This window comes from Amblyraja radiata, chromosome 29 (genome assembly GCF_010909765.2).
Source record: "Amblyraja radiata isolate CabotCenter1 chromosome 29, sAmbRad1.1.pri, whole genome shotgun sequence".
Classification (NCBI taxonomy): domain Eukaryota; kingdom Metazoa; phylum Chordata; class Chondrichthyes; order Rajiformes; family Rajidae; genus Amblyraja; species Amblyraja radiata.
Genome location: NC_045984.1, coordinates 8790116 through 8806664, shown reverse-complemented (window position 1 = coordinate 8806664; position 16549 = coordinate 8790116). Strand labels below are relative to the sequence as shown.

At 46.6% G+C, this 16549-nt stretch overlaps 1 protein-coding gene across 2 annotated transcripts in view; it reads left to right on the top strand.

The window, feature by feature from the left end:
* The first annotated feature begins 13724 nt into the window (after positions 1 to 13724).
* The window catches only part of plpp2 (phospholipid phosphatase 2), a 113494-nt gene continuing 110669 nt past the window's right edge, over positions 13725 to 16549 (top strand). The window contains exons 1-2 of one of the 2 annotated variants that reach the window (XM_033046511.1): positions 13725 to 13934; positions 14102 to 14195. In XM_033046511.1, coding sequence (XP_032902402.1) covers positions 14141 to 14195 — 55 coding nt within the window. In that variant the 5' untranslated portion in view covers positions 13725 to 13934; positions 14102 to 14140. Of the gene's footprint in view, positions 13967 to 14101; positions 14196 to 16549 lie in introns of both variants that reach the window. The other variant, XM_033046510.1, reaches the window with a different exon arrangement.

Here is a 16549-nt window from a genome sequence, read left to right as displayed (position 1 = left end):
TGTTAGAAACCACCTAAAAATCAGATAATTCAATAACCATTCCATTGGATTGTAAGCCAATGGTATGAAAACAGCCTCGTGGGTAGCACACTAGCTTCGGTGGCAGTAGGTTTTTGGTTCTAATCCCATCGACGAGAGTTAATCACAAATCATAGATTGGAATTCTGGTGCAGTAATTCAATTGGTGCAGCACTATCGGTGCTGTCTTTCAGATGACATCTTAAACCAAGATCATACAGCAATGTACACAATCTTGAGAGGAATAGATCGGGTAAACGCACAGTCTTGCCCAGAGTCAGGGAATCGAGAACCAGAGGGCATAGGTTTAAGGTGAGGGTGGAAAGTTTAATAGGACCCTGAGAGGAAACCTTTTTACACAAATGGTGGTGCAGGCAGTTGGAGGAAGTACACGCTATAAGACTCTGTGACTCTAAGACCCTGACTGCCAGCAAGAAGAACATAAAAAATGCCACAGCTCAAGTGATGCATCGCTGCTGTCAAGAGTCAAGAATGTGTTGTTGTGATTGTGAGGCACCAAAAGGCGGTGGTAATACTGCATTTGGAATATTTTGAGCAATTTTGGGCACCGTATCTGAGAAAGGATGTGCTGGGTCTGGAGAGGGTCCAGAGGAGGTTTACAAGAATGATCCCAGGAATGAGTAGGTTAATATATGATAAGTGTTTGACGGCACTGGGCCTGTACTCACTGGAGTTTATAAGAATGAGGGGGAACCTAATTGAAATGTACATAATAATGAAAGGCTTGGATTGAGTGGATGTGGAGAGGATGTTTCCACTAGTGGGAGAATCTAGGACAAGAGGTCATAGCCTCAGAATTAAAGGACGTTCTTTTAGGAAGGAGATGAGGAGGAATTTCTTTAGTCAGAGGATGGTGAATGTGTGGAATTCTTTGCCACAGAAGTCTGTGGGGGCCAAGTCAGTGGATATTTTTAAGGCAGAGTAATGGGCCTGACCCACTTAGGCGACTTTTTAGGCGACCGCAAGATGGTTGCCGGGGAGTCGCCTTCATGGTCGTGAGGAGTTCCCGCATTCTGGGAACTAGTCACGGCCTCATTATGGTCACTGCGAATTTTTCAACATGTTGAAAAATTAGCGGCCACCAGAATGAAGCCGCCATGGAGAGTAGCGAGAATTCTCGTGCCGTAGGTGGGTCGGCAGGAGGTCCTAGTGGGTTGCCAGGAGGTCGAAGGTTCTCGTAAGTTGTAGCTGGTTTTGACCGGTGAATTTCATTGTCTCATTGGCAAAAAAACGTAAGCAGTTTTCAGAAGCAAGGATAACGGACCGGTAATGACAATACCTGCCATAGAGCCATCTTGGGGAACGGCTGCTAGCTAGCAGCCGTCCGTTTTAATTCGCTTTTTTTAAAGTTTTTAGTGAGTCCTGTTTTTTGTCCATTGGAGATATGGACTTTTTAATGTGGGGGGTAGGGGTTAATTTTACTTCTAGGTCCCTACCTGGTCGGTGAGGCAGCTTTTTCTCTGGGCTGCCCGTCGACCCGTCCTCGTGGCCTACCAGCGGGCTTGGAGCGCCGTTTCCTGGCGGGGACCGCCCAGCACCTCGGCCTCGGTGGCAGCACAGCGCTGGTGCGCTATCGCGGAGCGGAGCGGGCGATGCCTTGCCTGGGTCGCCGCGCTGGATCGACGCACTGGAGATCTGGTGAGCTGAGACCGCCGTGTTCAACACCTCCGGGCTGCGGGTCTGCGGAGTGGAGCGGGCGGCGCCGATTTCAACATCGGGAGCCTGGGAGCTCCAAACCGGCACGGCCTTGTCGGCTTCGGAAGCCGCGGTCTCCAGCTAGATAGCGGCCGTTCCAGGTGGCCCAGCCGCCGAGAGGACTCTCCCGACGCCGGGGCAAGACCACCCGGTGAGAACGGCCAGGAACATCGGGCCTCCATAGAGGCAATTGCGGTGGCCTCAATAGGCCTGACTTTGGGGTGAACTTGGGATGGGGACTGGACATTGTGCCTTCCCCCACAGTGGTGTCCATTGTGGGGGGATGATTTTTTGTCTGTAAGGTAATCCTGTTAGTCTTTGTCCAAGATGGCTGCCGTGAAGGGAGAGTGGACGCTGGCGCGCTTTAGCTGCCGCTGTTCTCTCTTCACATTGTGTTTTTGATTTTTGTTTTTGGACTGAATTTTGTTTTTAATTTGTGTTTCTGTGATGTCTTTATTATTTATTTTATTCTGATTATATGTTTATATTCCTGTTAATCTAAGTAAGGTGTCCTTGAGATGTCTCAAAGGCGCCCAATAAATAAAATGTATTATTATTATTATTAATGTCTGCCGAGCTTCACAGCTGTGTATCTCTGGCTTCTTAAAAGTTGTCTCCACTCCTTCTCCCCCTTCTTCCACCCCCCCCCCCCCCCCCCCCCCCCCTTTTAAAGGACTTATTGGGTTTAAAGGACCCCTTTAAAGGACTTATCATACACTGTGCTTTAGCCGTCTTAATTACGGCGCCAACCTTCCTGTTCATTGCGGTGTGTGTCTGTATCACCTTGGCTTTGCATCGTGTGAATTTCACTCAGACATTGCTCCCTCCGCTTGCCCTGTCCCCGGCCTGCATAACGGGCTGGTGAAGGAAGCGATGTGTGTGTATGTGTATGTATGTGTGCATGTATGTGTGTGTGTGTGTGTGTTCCACTCTGACAGTCGCCTGAAAAATCACCTAAGTGGGATAGGCCGTTTAGATAGATTCTTGATTAGTACGGCTGTCAGAGGTTGTGGGGAGAAGGCAGGAGAATGGGGTTAGGAGGGAGAGATATATCAGCCATGATTCTATGTCAGAGTAGACTTGCTGGACAGAATGGCCTAATTCTGCTCCTATCGCTTGTGACCTTATATAACGAAACGGAACAATGAAATTCTTACTAGTGGCAGCAGCACAAGAGGTTTATAAACACAGTACTCAATAGATAGTATTGTAAACAGAGAGAAAAAGTTCAACAAATAATAAAGCCAATACCGTGCAAAAAAAAACAAAGCCCAAAGTCCCCAGTGCAATGCAGGCGGTTCACAGTTCGGAGTTTATTTGGAGTTTGCAGTGTTCAATAGTTTGATGGTCGTTGGGAAGAAGCTGCTGCAGGCCAGTATTTATAATTGTGCATTTATTGGTCACCGTGTTTCCTGTAAGGCAGAAGTATTTACACTTCAAAACCACTCACTGGCTGTAGAATATACTGAGACGTGCTGAGGCCATGAAAGCTGTTACTTAAATGCTAGTCTTCCTGTAAAACCCATAATAAACAACAGTAAAAAAGTTCAGTGGGGCAGCGGGGTTTCGCAGCGGTAGAGTTGCTGCCTTACGGTGGCAGAGACCAGGAACATCATTAAAGACCCACACCACTCTCCTTGCTATACTCTCATCTTGCTGCCACCATCGGGAAGAAGGTACAGGAGCTTGAGATCTGTTACCTCCAGGATTTAGAACAGCTTATTCGCATTGACCACCCTGCTCAACCCTAACCATAACCCTTCCTCAGCACTGAACCACCAAGGCCTTTGCAGTACAATGGTTACTCCACATACTTTGTTTTTTTTTTGCACTATCAAGGTCTGGTTTACTGACAATAACTGACAATTTATTGTAAATATTTTTTTGTCGTCGTCACACCTAATGTTTCTGTAAAACTGTAGCAGGTAAGAATTTGGGGCAGCACGCTGGCACAGCGGTGGAGTTGCTGCCTTGCAGCGCAGTCCGTACATTCTCCCAATTTATCAAGCGTAGAATTACAGTGGATACGTTTGCACTGAAATGGACCAATCTATCTAATCAGTCCGTCCATGTCACGTGCTGTCTGTACGGAGATTATATGATCTCCCTGTGACTGCATGGGTATTCTCCGGGTCCTGCCACACTCTCAAGATGTACAGGTTTGTAAATTAATTGTCTATTGTAAATTGTAAATTGGTCGTTGTGTGTAGGATAGTGCCAGTGTACAAGGTGATCGCTGGTTGGCGCAGACTCGGTGGGCCGAAGGGCCTGTTTCTATGCTATGTCTCTAAAGTCTGAAGTAAAGTCTAACGCCTAATTTGATTATTTTAGTTCATATCCAGTGCATTTGAGAAATAAACACTCTTGACTCTTGGTAATTTCGGGGGGCAGATAGTCTTGCATTCTTTGGAGTGTGAAAGATTTAGGGTGAAACAACTTAAAGTTGTTTTAAATGATTCATGGATTTGGTAAGATGGATAGAGAGAAAGTACTTCCTTTAGTGGGGGAGTTCAAAACATTAGGACATCATTTGTAACAATTAGAGTTAGCTGTTTAAGGGGGATTTCCAAAAATACTTTTCCCATAAAGGGTGGTGAAAAGTTAAATCACTCCATCTCTAGCGAGCTGTTCATGTCAAAGGGCTTTGAAGGCTATAGATCTAAGGCAGGCAAACATGATGAAGATACTCACCAACCATGATCTAAGTTAATGGTGGAAGAGTGGAATTAAGGGTTTGGAGCATCGAGTATAAGTGCCAGGAAGTCATGAAGCGACTCTATAAGACAATGGTTAGGGCACATTTGTAATATTGTGTGCAGATCTGGAGGATGTGGAGGCTTGGAGCAGGTGCAGAAGAGGTTTACCAGAATAATGCCTGGATTAGGTGCTATTCGCTACAAGGAAACGGGCGGCAGGGTAGAGTTGCTGCCTTACAGCGCCAGAGACCCGGGTGCGATCCTGACTACGAGTGCTGTCTGTACGGAGTTCTCCCCGTGACCGTGTGGGGTTTTTTCTTTGGTTTCCGCCCACACTTCTAAGTTTGTAGGTTAATTGTATTATAAATTGTCCCCAGTGTGTGTAGGATAGTGTTAACGTGCGGGGATCGCTGGTCAGTGCAAACTCAGTGGGCAGAAGAGCCTGGATCTGTAAATTTAAAAAAGGAGAGGTTGTACAGACTTGGATTATTTTCTCTGAAACACAAGGTTGAAACCTGATTGAAGTATATAAAATTATGCAAATGGTAAGCAAACGCAATGCTAGCATTTATTACAAAAGGGATTGTATACAAAAACAGGCATGTAATTCTGAGGCTCTATAAGGCACTGGTAAGGCCCCGTTTGGAATATTGTGAGCAATTTTGGGCACCATATCTGAGGAAGATGTGCTGGTTCTGGAGTGGGTCCAGAGGAGGTTTACCAGCATGATCCCAGGAATGAGGATAACATATGATGAGCGTTTGTTGGCACTGGGCCTGTACTTGCTGGAGTTTAGAAGAATGAGGGGGGACCTAATTGAAACATACAGAATAGTGAAAGGCTTGGATAGAGTGGATGTGGAGAGTATGTTTCCACTAGTGGGAGAGTCTAGGACTAGAGGATATAGCCTCAGAATTAAAGGACGTTCTTTAAGGAGGGAGATGAGGAAACATTTATTTAGCCAGTGGGTGGTGAATCTGTGGAATTCATTGTCATGGACGGCTGTGGAGGCCAAGTCAATGGATATTTTTAAGGCGGAGATAGATAGATTCTTGATTAGTACAGGTGTCGAGGGTTATGTGGAGAAGGCAGGAGAATGGGGTTGAGAGGGAGAGACCAACCATGATTGAATTGCAGAGTAGACTTGATGGGCCAAATGGCCTAATTCTGCTCCTATAACTTATGAAATTATGATGAATGGGGTTGAGAGGGAAAAATAGATCAGCCATGATCGAATGGCGGAGCAGTTGGGCCATATCCCCTATTCCTGCCCCTCTGCCTTAATGATCCTATTGTGAACATTTGTCTTTTCAATGCCACAAATTGCATTGTTCGTGATTTTTTTTCTGCTCTCGGAGCTGCAGGAAATGATGGGCCTGGAAAGAATGTGCCTCCCCTCCCATTCCAAGACAGGTTGTACTTCTGAATCAGATGCAGAACAAAGGTTCCAAACTTCCGCCAGCATAGTTGCCCCCGCCAGCAGAGCTATTTTAGTGCCTAGCTGTCGTTGCAATACTGACCTTCACACACCCTTGACGCCTTTTGTAGGAGGTTGCCTCTCTGTCTATACGCTGGGATAGGAAACCTCCCGACTTCTATTTATACCTGCATGATTCACGTGTGAACAATAACATGTAGGAAACAGTTAATTTGTCCTTTTCCATCAAAACCAAACCCTTTGGGAGACTGTTCATTGTTTAACGACAATCACATCAGGATGAAGCAGGACACTCACTGATACGGCAGGTTATTAATATTTGCATTAACTGGCGCAAGATCTTCACAATGCTCTGACCAATTTGGATGGGCTACATTAGGAGGGGTTGTCTGTTGTCCTACGAGTTTGGTGATGTCAGTGGTGCAGTCTTTATTGATGAGGGTGAGTGTGTGCTGCCAAAACCAGCTAGCCATGTCGGCATCAAGACCTCAGTGTTGTGACATTCTCCCATGTTGTGCAGAGTACACTCGCAGCATAGGATACGTTAACATTAACAATCTACCTAATCAGCCCATCCAAGTCTTTGTGCCTTCTTCTACCCTTTACCATGAATGATTCAATGGTTCGATGGAGCTTTCATTGTCACATGCGCAACTGCACAGTGAGATTCTTTTTGCACATTTACACATGCAGGCACCGCCATATTTTGCAGTCTGGTCTGCCCTCGCGCTTGGTCTACTGGAGCGGTTCTCGATCCAGGTAACCCCCAACTTCTGTAGGGCCTTCCTCCGTCGCCTTCAGCAAGATCGGCCCATGAACCGATGTTCCTCTCCTATCACTATGGGTAGAATCCTCTGTTCTTAAACGTCACCAGTACATTGTGCTCCTTAATCTCTGCCTCCCCTGAATGCACCAGTATGCTTGCACCCATAAATGCACCTTGCTTCCTGGATTCAGAAGTTTAATGTGTGCTGATGCCACAACATTGTTTAGTTTAGTTTAGTTTAGAAATACAGCATCGAAACAGGCCCTTCGGTCCGCCGTGTCCTTGCTGACCATCGATCACCGTACGCTAGTGCATCCGACATTCTAGGGCCAATTTATACAGAAGCAAATGAACCTACAAACCTGCACGACATTGGAATTTGGGAGCAAGGCAGAGCACAGGGAGGAAACCCATGCGGTCACGGGGAGAACGTACAAACTCTGTACAGACAGCACCCGGAATCAGGATCGAACCGATGTCTCTGGCGCTGTCAGGCAGTGTCTCTACCACTGTGATACCCTAATTGTAATTAGATTTACCATCAATCATATGTGTTAAATCGCAGTTGATGCAGGGTGAATACAGTATATATACCTTTGTCTCAGCCTTTACTGTGGCAATGACTTCCATGTTCTAACCAACATGAGAGCAATGTCCTTTGCATTCCTGATCAGCGTCTGGTATTGATGCTTCCTCATTACCATTCCTTTGCGATTTGCTACATTTAGAACATCTTCTCTTCCTTTCAAAACACAAAATGCTGGAGGAACTCAGCGGGTCAGGCAGCATCTGAGGAGGAAATGGACGGTCGATGTTTCGGGTTGGGACTCTCCTTTATAGTGATGTAGTGGTGGTGAGAAAGCTGGAATAGAGAGGTGGTGAAGTGGCGGTGCGGTTAACAGCTGCGGCTCGCCTGCAGTCCGTCTGTCTTTACTTTTTTCTGTTGTTTTTTTTGTCTTGTTTTGGTTAAGTTTTAGTTTGTTGGGTTGTGTTAGAGGGGGGGGGTGAAACATGTTCTCTGTCTCTTCCTTCGGGGGAATGCGACTTTTTCGTGTCGTATCCCCCTTCTCTGCCTCCGTCTGCGCTGAGGCCTAATGGCGGAGCCGGCGGCCTCCAGCCTGCGACTGACCCCGAGGCTCCGGAGGCAGAGCCAGCCAGGACTCACCAACGAGAGGCTGGCCGTCTTCGGGGCTAAGGCAGCGGTGGCCCGACTTGCTGGTGCGGCGTTCTGGCTTTCGGCGGCAGCCTGGAGCTGATGCAGCGGGGCTCGGAGCGGAGACTGCGGGACCCGGAGCTGGGGCAGCGCCCTGGAGCTGGGGCGGCGGCCTGGAGCTGGGGCGGCGGCCAGGAGCTGGGGCGGCGGCCTGGAGCTGGGGCGGCGGCCTGGAGCTGGGGCGGCGGCCAGGAGCTGGGGCGGCGGCCTGGAGCTGGGGCGGCTGCCCGGAGCGGAGACTGCGGGACCCGGAGCTGGGGCAGCGGCGACATCACCATGGAGGTCCGCTGGACTGGAGGGCGGCATCTCCAGCCTGGATCGATCGCCTCAGCGCAGAGGGAGAACAAGGAGGGAAGAGACGGAGACTAATACTTTGCCTCCATCACAGTGAGGATGTGCTTGGTGAACTCACTGTGGTGGATGTTTAATTTGTGTTTATTGTATGTTTTGTTTTTATTGGTTCTGTGTATGACTGCAGGCAACATAATTTCGTTCAGACCGAAAGGTCTAAATGACAATAAAGGAATCTAATCTAATCTAATCTAATAATGCACAGTATGGCAAGTGATAGGTGGATACAGCTGAGGAGACGGGTTGAGTGCCAGATGGGTGAAGGGGGTGACTATGGATAGAGGTGAAAATTAGACAAATAGGGGTCGGGTAAAGAGAGAAGAGGAGGTGTGAAATGTAAAGTCAGAGGGAGGAATGTGGGTTAAAGGTTCCGGTGAGATGGGAAAGAGAGGGGACAAAAGGGAAATGGAGGACTTGAGGATGGAGGGTGAGTGAATGGAGGAGGGGGAAGGATCAGGGTGATTTGGCGGTGGGGTGGGGAGATGGTGAGAGGGTTTTGGGCGCAGGGGAGAGGGAGTAAAGTAAATTAAGCAAAGTCATTACACGAGGAAAAAAAAATGTTTATCCTGTAAATGTCATCAGTACATTGTGCTCCTTAATTTTTACAATAATTAACATTCAAAAAGACCAATAAGAATAGAAACTAAACAATATGGAGTCAACAAAGTGTTATAAATTTGAAGTGATTCAGGAAGCACAAGAAATAATTCAGAAAACACTCAAAATACTCAAGCAACATAGATGGCAAGAAAGACAAGTGTACTGTTAAGGGTCTGTCCCACTTGGGCGACTCTTTAGGCGACTGCCAGGCACTAGATTTAATGGACAAGAAGGAACTGCAGATGCTGGAAAATCGAAGGTAGACAAAAGTGCTGGAGAAACTCAGCGGGTGCGGCAGCATCCATGGAGCGAAAGAAATAGGCAACGTTTCGGGCTGAAGAAGGGTTTCGGCCCGAAACGTTGCCTATTTCCTTCGCTCCACAGATGCTACCGCAGCCACTGAGTTTCTCCAGCACTTTTGTCTACACTAGATTTAATGGAATTCACCTACGACACCTGGCGACAACCAACGACAGCACCTACGACGACCTACAACAACACCTACGTCAACCTACGACAGCAAAAATTGTTGCCAATGTGGCCGAATATTTTTCAACGTTGAAAATTTTGTGGCAGTCACCTGTAGTCGCCCAAACAATTGCCTAAGTGGGACAGGCCCATCACTGATCACTGACCTTTCATCAGAACAATCATGCCGAAAGCCACATTTAACACGGATAGACACAAAATGCTGCAGTTAAGGGCCTGTCCCACTTTCCCGAGTTATTCACAAATTCTCCCGAGTTATTCACAAATTCTCCCGAGTTTTCAAACTCGCAGAATGTTCGTAACAAGTCCGTAGGAGTCCGTGGATATATCGTAGCGGCTCGTTATGCCAGCCGTAGGTACTCGGGGCATCAGGTAAGTCGGGACATTTTTTCAGCATGATGAAAAATGTCCACGAGTAAATAAATAGTCCCGAGTACCTCGGTGAGCTCGGTGAGAACGGGAACCTGGTGCGACCTGGGGTGGGGAAGTTACTTGAAGTTAGAGAAATCAATTTTCACACCACTCACATACAACATATTTAGATTTGGTGGTACATTTTATAGCGAGTCTGCTTCTGCAAATGGTATTCCTTAAGAAGCCACAAAATTCCACACTTGTGAGTCCCAGCTGGAAGTTTTAATTAGCCTGTGATTGCTCAGAATTAGGTCAGCATCTGTTTATTTAATGGTTCCTGGATCTGTTCAAACAGGCTACTTTTATGAGGGTTCCAAAAGAGTCCAAAAAGGTACCAGTGAATATGTAGTTAAATGGCTACGTCGACGAGAGTATTATATTGCTTAAAAGTGTGGGTATATAGTCAGATACAGTTGGGATAAACATCATGGTTATGACAGTCCGTCAATTCAGAATAAGATATTAGTACATTAGTACTGGGTGGATGAATATTAGTTTAGTTTAGAGATACAGCACGGAAACAGGCCCTTCAGCCCACCGGGCCCCGCACCAACCAGCGATCCCCGCACATTAGCTATACCCGACACATACTAGGGACAATTTTGCATTTAGAACCAAGCCAAGTAAACTACAAACCTGTACGTCTTTGGAGTGTGGGAGGAAAACGAAGATCTCGGAGAAAACCCATGCAGGTCACGGGGAGAACGTACAAACTCCATGGAGCCAAGCACCCGTAGTCAGGATCGAACCCTGGTCTCTGGCTCTACCGCTTCACCGACGTGTTCAGTTCAATTGAACTAGTGTTCAGTTTTAGTCTCCCTGCTATAGGAAAGATGCCATTAAGCTGGAAAGAGTACAGAGATGATTTATGAGGATGTTGCCAGGATTTGAGGGCCTGAGCTACAGGGAGGGGTTGGGCAGGCTAGGACTTTATTCCTTGGAGCGCAGTTGGTCGATGGGAGATGGTAACGGCAGGTTCAATTATAACATTTTATAAGATATTCGGACATGTTCGTGGATATAAAAGGTTTAGAGGTAAATGGGCCAAATGCAGGCAAATGGGATGAGTTCAGATGGGGTATCGTGGTCAGCATGCCTAAGTTGGGCTGAAGAGCCTGTTTCCATGCTGCATGACTCTATGTCTAGAAGATCTAATCACCTCTGTGAGCCCAGAGTGTTCAAGATTGCTGCATACAATAAGTATTACAACGGTAAATTGCATATACTATTGAAATTTAAGGTCATAAGTGATAGGAGCAGAATTAGACCATTCAGCCCATCAGGTTTACTCTGCCATTCATGGCTGATCTATCTCTCCCTCCTAACCCCGTTCTCCTGCCTTCTCCCCATAACCCTTAACACCCGTACTAATCAAGAATCTATCTATCACTGCCTTAAAATATCCATTGACTTGGCCTCCTGCAGCAAAGAATACCACAGATTCACCACCCTCTGACTAAAGAAATTCTTCCTCGTCTTCCCAAAGGAACGTCCTTTATAACGGAGACTATGACCTCTGGTCCTAGACTCTCCCACTTTGCTTCCGCTCTGGCAGAAATAGGTGGCGAAGGAGGCCAGAATAAGTGGAAGAGAAATAAAAACCCTCAAGAAACATGAACTCGAATTGTTCAGGATTGGTTAGCATATTATGGTGTGAAGGCTAGATTTCCCTCGTGTCACATTGTAACTCTATTGACAAGGGAAATGCAGCACCCTGGTATTCAAGATAAAAAAATGACATGAACCAGGAAATCCAATGGAGATACTTGGATCGTGTTTCTCTGGCATTGTGGATGCTGGCAATGGAGACACATGAGTTAACTATCAGTCTACTGAATCCAGTGGCAACAAAGAATCTCACCACCAAAATAAGTAGCTGCCAACCCATCATTCCATTCACACTATTTATTTTCTCCTCTTTGCGGAACTGAATCTAGATCACCTGGGTGTAAGGCAGGGATATTAACCATTATCCCAATGAAGAGCATAGCAATCTTCATTAAAATCAAAGTTTAGTTGAGTTGATTATTGTCACGTGTACGAAGTCACAGCGAAAATCTTTTTGTTGCTTGTTATCCTCTCAAAGAAAAGACCATACATGATTATAATCAAGCCGTCCACAGTGTTCAGATACAGGACAAAGGGTGCAATGTGTAGTGCGAGATAAAGTCTGCAAAAAGAAAGTTCAAAGAACTCCATGAGGTAGATGGGAGGCCAGGACCACACCCTAGCTGATGATAGAGATCCGATCAGTTTTCTTTAAATGTAATTTAATTGCTTGGCTCAGAAGGGAAACATTCAGCCAAATATTATGGGCAGCACAGTGGTGCAGCTGGTAGAGCTACTGCCATACAGGGCCAAAGACCCAGGTTCGATCCTGACCTCAGGTGCCGTTTGTGTGGAGTTTCCACGTTCTCCCTGTGACTGCGTGGGTTTCCTCCAGGTGCTCCGTTTTCATCTCACATCTCAAAGACGTGTGGGTTTGTACATGAATTGCTTGCTGTAAATTGCTCCTACTATGTAGGAAGTGGATGGGAAAGTGGGATAACATAGATCTAATGTGAATGGGTGATCGATCAATGGTTGACATGGACACGGCGGGCAGAAGGGCCTGTTTCCATGCTGTATCTTTCAATTGATCCCTTTCCATGCTGCCCAGGAGTTATACAATATTATCTTCCCTCTCAGGGGGGGAAGATTAATGGAGATTTGCAGGGCAAGTCTCTTACACAGAGTAGTGGGGACATTTAAGAGGGTTTTAGATAGGCATGTGGAAGGGCAGGGAATAGAGGGATATGGATCAGCAGATTAGATCAGTATAACCTGTTAGAGTCATGGGGAGAAGGCAGGGGATTGGGGTAGGGTAGGGGGGGGCATGATTGAATGCCAGTAGACTTGATGGGCCAAATAGCCTGATTCTGCCCCATCACTCATGACGTTGGCATCATATTCTGTGCAAATAACGTGGGCCGAAGCGCCTGTTCCTGCGCTGTACTGTGCTATGTTCTCTATGCTCTCAGTCCATGGCTTTGCAAAATTAGCAGTTTCCAATCAGTAAACGCCAGGAGCCCTTATTCAAAAGCACCACCGGAGGGTCTCGTCCAAAATGTGAGCACTTATTGTGTGGTATTCCTTAAAGCTAAATTATCTCAATAAAAAAATGAACAGGTGCATGGACTGCTAAACTTTAGGATTAAGGGGAGGAGTGTTCTCACTGTGTACAGAATGACTAATCAAATCTCTACATCCACACAAATCACCTTCAGGAGTGAAAGGGAATTAAAAGGGGTGTTTGGTTTTATGTGAAAACATAAATACGACCTTAAAGCCACGCATTCTTGCTACGTTTATATCTGCAGTATCTTGTTGTTGATGATGGGAAGTGTTTTACACTACAGAATGTACAGAACAGCGCACACGCGTGTCTGGGTGGAAAGATGTACTTGGCTCGAGGTGATTTCTCGCAAATGAATGTAATTTACACGCCTGGAAATAGGACGGGGTACAGCTATCGACAGCACAGTTGGGGAAAGAAATGCTGGGGAGACGAGTTTAATTTTGTTTCGTTTAGAGATACAACGCGGAAACACGCCCTTCGATCCACGGGCCAATGATCCTCGCACACTCCCACTATCCTACACACTGTAGTAGTGCCAAGGTCCAAACAGCCGGAATGCATCGTGCATTAGTTGCTGGCTCGCCTCGCCTCAAACACAGCCGGCAGTGCAGAACGATTGCAACCTACACTACTGAAGTACAGCCATTAAGTACTAACCAACAAACACCAAGCCGGGAGACAATCTTGTTTGTAGAATTTACGGGTCAATGTCCCTTCAAAATTTGAGCTGAGTTGAGGGAAAAATGACCCAAAAAAAAGGTGTGGGACGCCACACGGGCTAATGTTCCCTGGGACCTGTGTGGCTGTCAGTATTCTTCTCTACCGCCTTCCTTCCCTCCCACACACACACACGGGCTGGGGAGGGATTGGACTCTGGGTGAAGTTGAATTAATTAATTCTTTCCCTTCCTTCTTACTGGAAAGGGGGGGAGGAGAGAGAGAGAACAAAAGCATAGTGGTTGCTGGCGAAGACACGGCAATATGAGTAGTCCTTGCTTCGCCGCGTCACGTCCAGCCCCTCTCCTGGCGAGATTGACCAACAAACACTCTGACTAGGAAGTTGGGAGCATTCAGGGAAAAGTCCAAACTCGTCCGCGGCGTTGCAGATCGAGACAGGTAGTCGGATTCCGGAAGAACTCGAAATTCAGGTTTCTTCCTTCATATTATTTTCGCGAGCTCGTACACGCCCGGGGTTGTACTTTGCACTGTGGCACTTAAAAAAAAAAAACAACTCTTTCCCTGCGTGTGTTTAAAACAAAATATGTTCCCTGTACAATAACTAGGTCCAGGAAAAGGAGAGAATCTGAAGTTTTCATCGCAGGATGTTCGAGAAAAAGAATATTTTCGTGCTGGTGGATTTGTTGTGCCTGGTTGTGGGTAAGTAAGCTCCCTTTAAAGTTCCTGCAACTTCGCACTTGCGCTGGAGCTACTTGATGGAAAGTTTGTGTTGTGCTACTCGTTGCCCTCAATGAGTTTGCTGTGTGCGGTTTTTTTTTTTTGGAAACAAAATCTTTTATGCTTTGTTTTGAAATATGTAAGAAAAATGAAGATTGTACCAGTTGCGGGCGCTGTGTGAAGACTCGAACGAGATGCTCTTGTCGTTAATTTTAAGTAACTTTTTCACCTCCTACCTTCTTGCGACAGAAGGAGAACATTATTTAAAGGCACATGCACGCCGGGGGAGGTCGGAGGCGGAAGATCCGAGGTTCTTTCGGTCCTGGCGGAGTCTAAGCCGTCGCTAACTTGCAGGCAAACACGTGTATCTTACACACAGCCGTGGGGTTTACCATTCAAAACTGCGGAGCAGAGGCATAATTAAAACACACAGTGCCGGGGGAACTCTGCGGGTCAGGCAGCATCTGTGGAGGGAATGAACAGGCGATTTTTCGATTCCACACCCGTCTACAGCCAGTATATTGTTACTTTATGAATACAACGAGAAGGGCAATAGATTTTAGGGGAAGTGGAAAAACTTTAATAGAAATCTAAGGGGTAAGTTTTTTCACACAAAGGGAGGGTGGTAGGTGTATGGGACAATGTGACAGGGGCGGTAGTCGGGGCAGGGACTATCACAAAGTTTAAGAAATGGACAGGATCGATTTGGAGGGATATGGACCAAACGCAGGCAGGGGTGGGAGTGGTGTAGCTGGGACATGTAGGGCCGAAGGGCCTGTTTCCACGCTGTATCATATTATGACTCAATGATATCATCTGACACCCCTTTTGTCTCCTTTTCGCCTCTTTGTTACTTACTCCACTCATCAAAAGCCCCACTCACCTGCATTCACCTCTTCTTGTCCCCACTCAAACAAGCCCCCACCTCACCAGGTACCTTCCCCTGCAATTACAGACAACTGCCCCTACATCTCCTCCCTCGCCTCCATCCAGGGACCCAGCAGTGAGACCGAGCATGAACTGTCTGCCAGGGCCTACTGGCTTGTTGCTCATCATTCTAACTCCCTTCCCATTCAAAGAGTGACCACTCTGTCCTGGGCCTCCTCCATTGCCAGAGTGAAGCCACGTGTAAACTGGAGGAGCAGCACCTCCTATTCCACTTGTGTAGTTTACAAACCAATGGCACGAGTAATGAATTCTCCAATTTGAGTTAACATCTCTCCCTTTTCCCTCTCTCCCTTTCTCTCTTTCCTATGCTGCCACCTCTCAGCACCCATCTCTCCCCCCTCTCGTCCCCTTCCCCAACCTCTATCCCTCCCTCTGGCTTTACATATTAACCCTTTCATTGCTCTTTCCTTATCTGACACTGTTGCCTACTTTTTATCTCTAGTCTGTGTCCAGCCATCTGCCAAACAAACTCCCCCTTGACCTGTATCTAATGGTCACTTGCCAGGCTTTATACCATCCCCATCTCTTTTGCACCTTTCTCTCTCCCCCCCCCCCCCCACTACAATTAGTCTGAAGAAAGGTTACTTATCTGCCTCCTCCACTGATGCTGCCTGACCACCTGAGTTATTCCAGCACTTTGTGTCTATCAATGGTGATGTTACATCGGGAAGTGTCTATCTTGACCAGTGATGCTGTTTCCATGAACATAATGGTTTTGACCCTTGCAAGGTCTCGGAGGCTGCAAGTGAGGACGCTGCCGTGATGAATTCTAGGTGAGGTGGCGTTGTATCTCTTGTAGGTAGAGCACACTGAGCTAATGTGCACTGAATAATGTGCCATGGGCGAGCAATGAACTTGACTGCCTTCTACGGTGCTTTGTTGTGACTACATTAGACGCAGGCAAGTGGAGATTACTCCATACCACTAATTTGTGCCATTTATAACTCTGTCTGTTTTGCATTGTGGCATGTTGTACTTTTGCCTGTAGCTGCAGCAGAACAGCCAATGACAACAAGTAATAGTGGCCGCAGCTATTTATTACATCAATGTTATTGAGCACATGTTTAATATTGCGACCAGGTTTGCAATCTCAACTTCAAGTCAAGTCAACTTTATTTGTCACATACGCATACAAGATGTGCAGTAAAATGAAAGTGGCAATGCCTGCGGATTGTGCAAAAACTACAGAACAGAACAGAACCAGTATTTGCATTTTAGAAAAGAAATTAAAAAAGACACAACACAACAGTAAATTAGTCTCTGGTGAGATAAGAGTTTACAGTCCTGATGGCTTGTGGGAAGAAACTCCGTCTCATTCTCTCTGTTTTCACAGCATGACAGTGGAGGCGTTTGCCTGACCGTAGAAGCTGGAACAGTCTGTTGCTGGG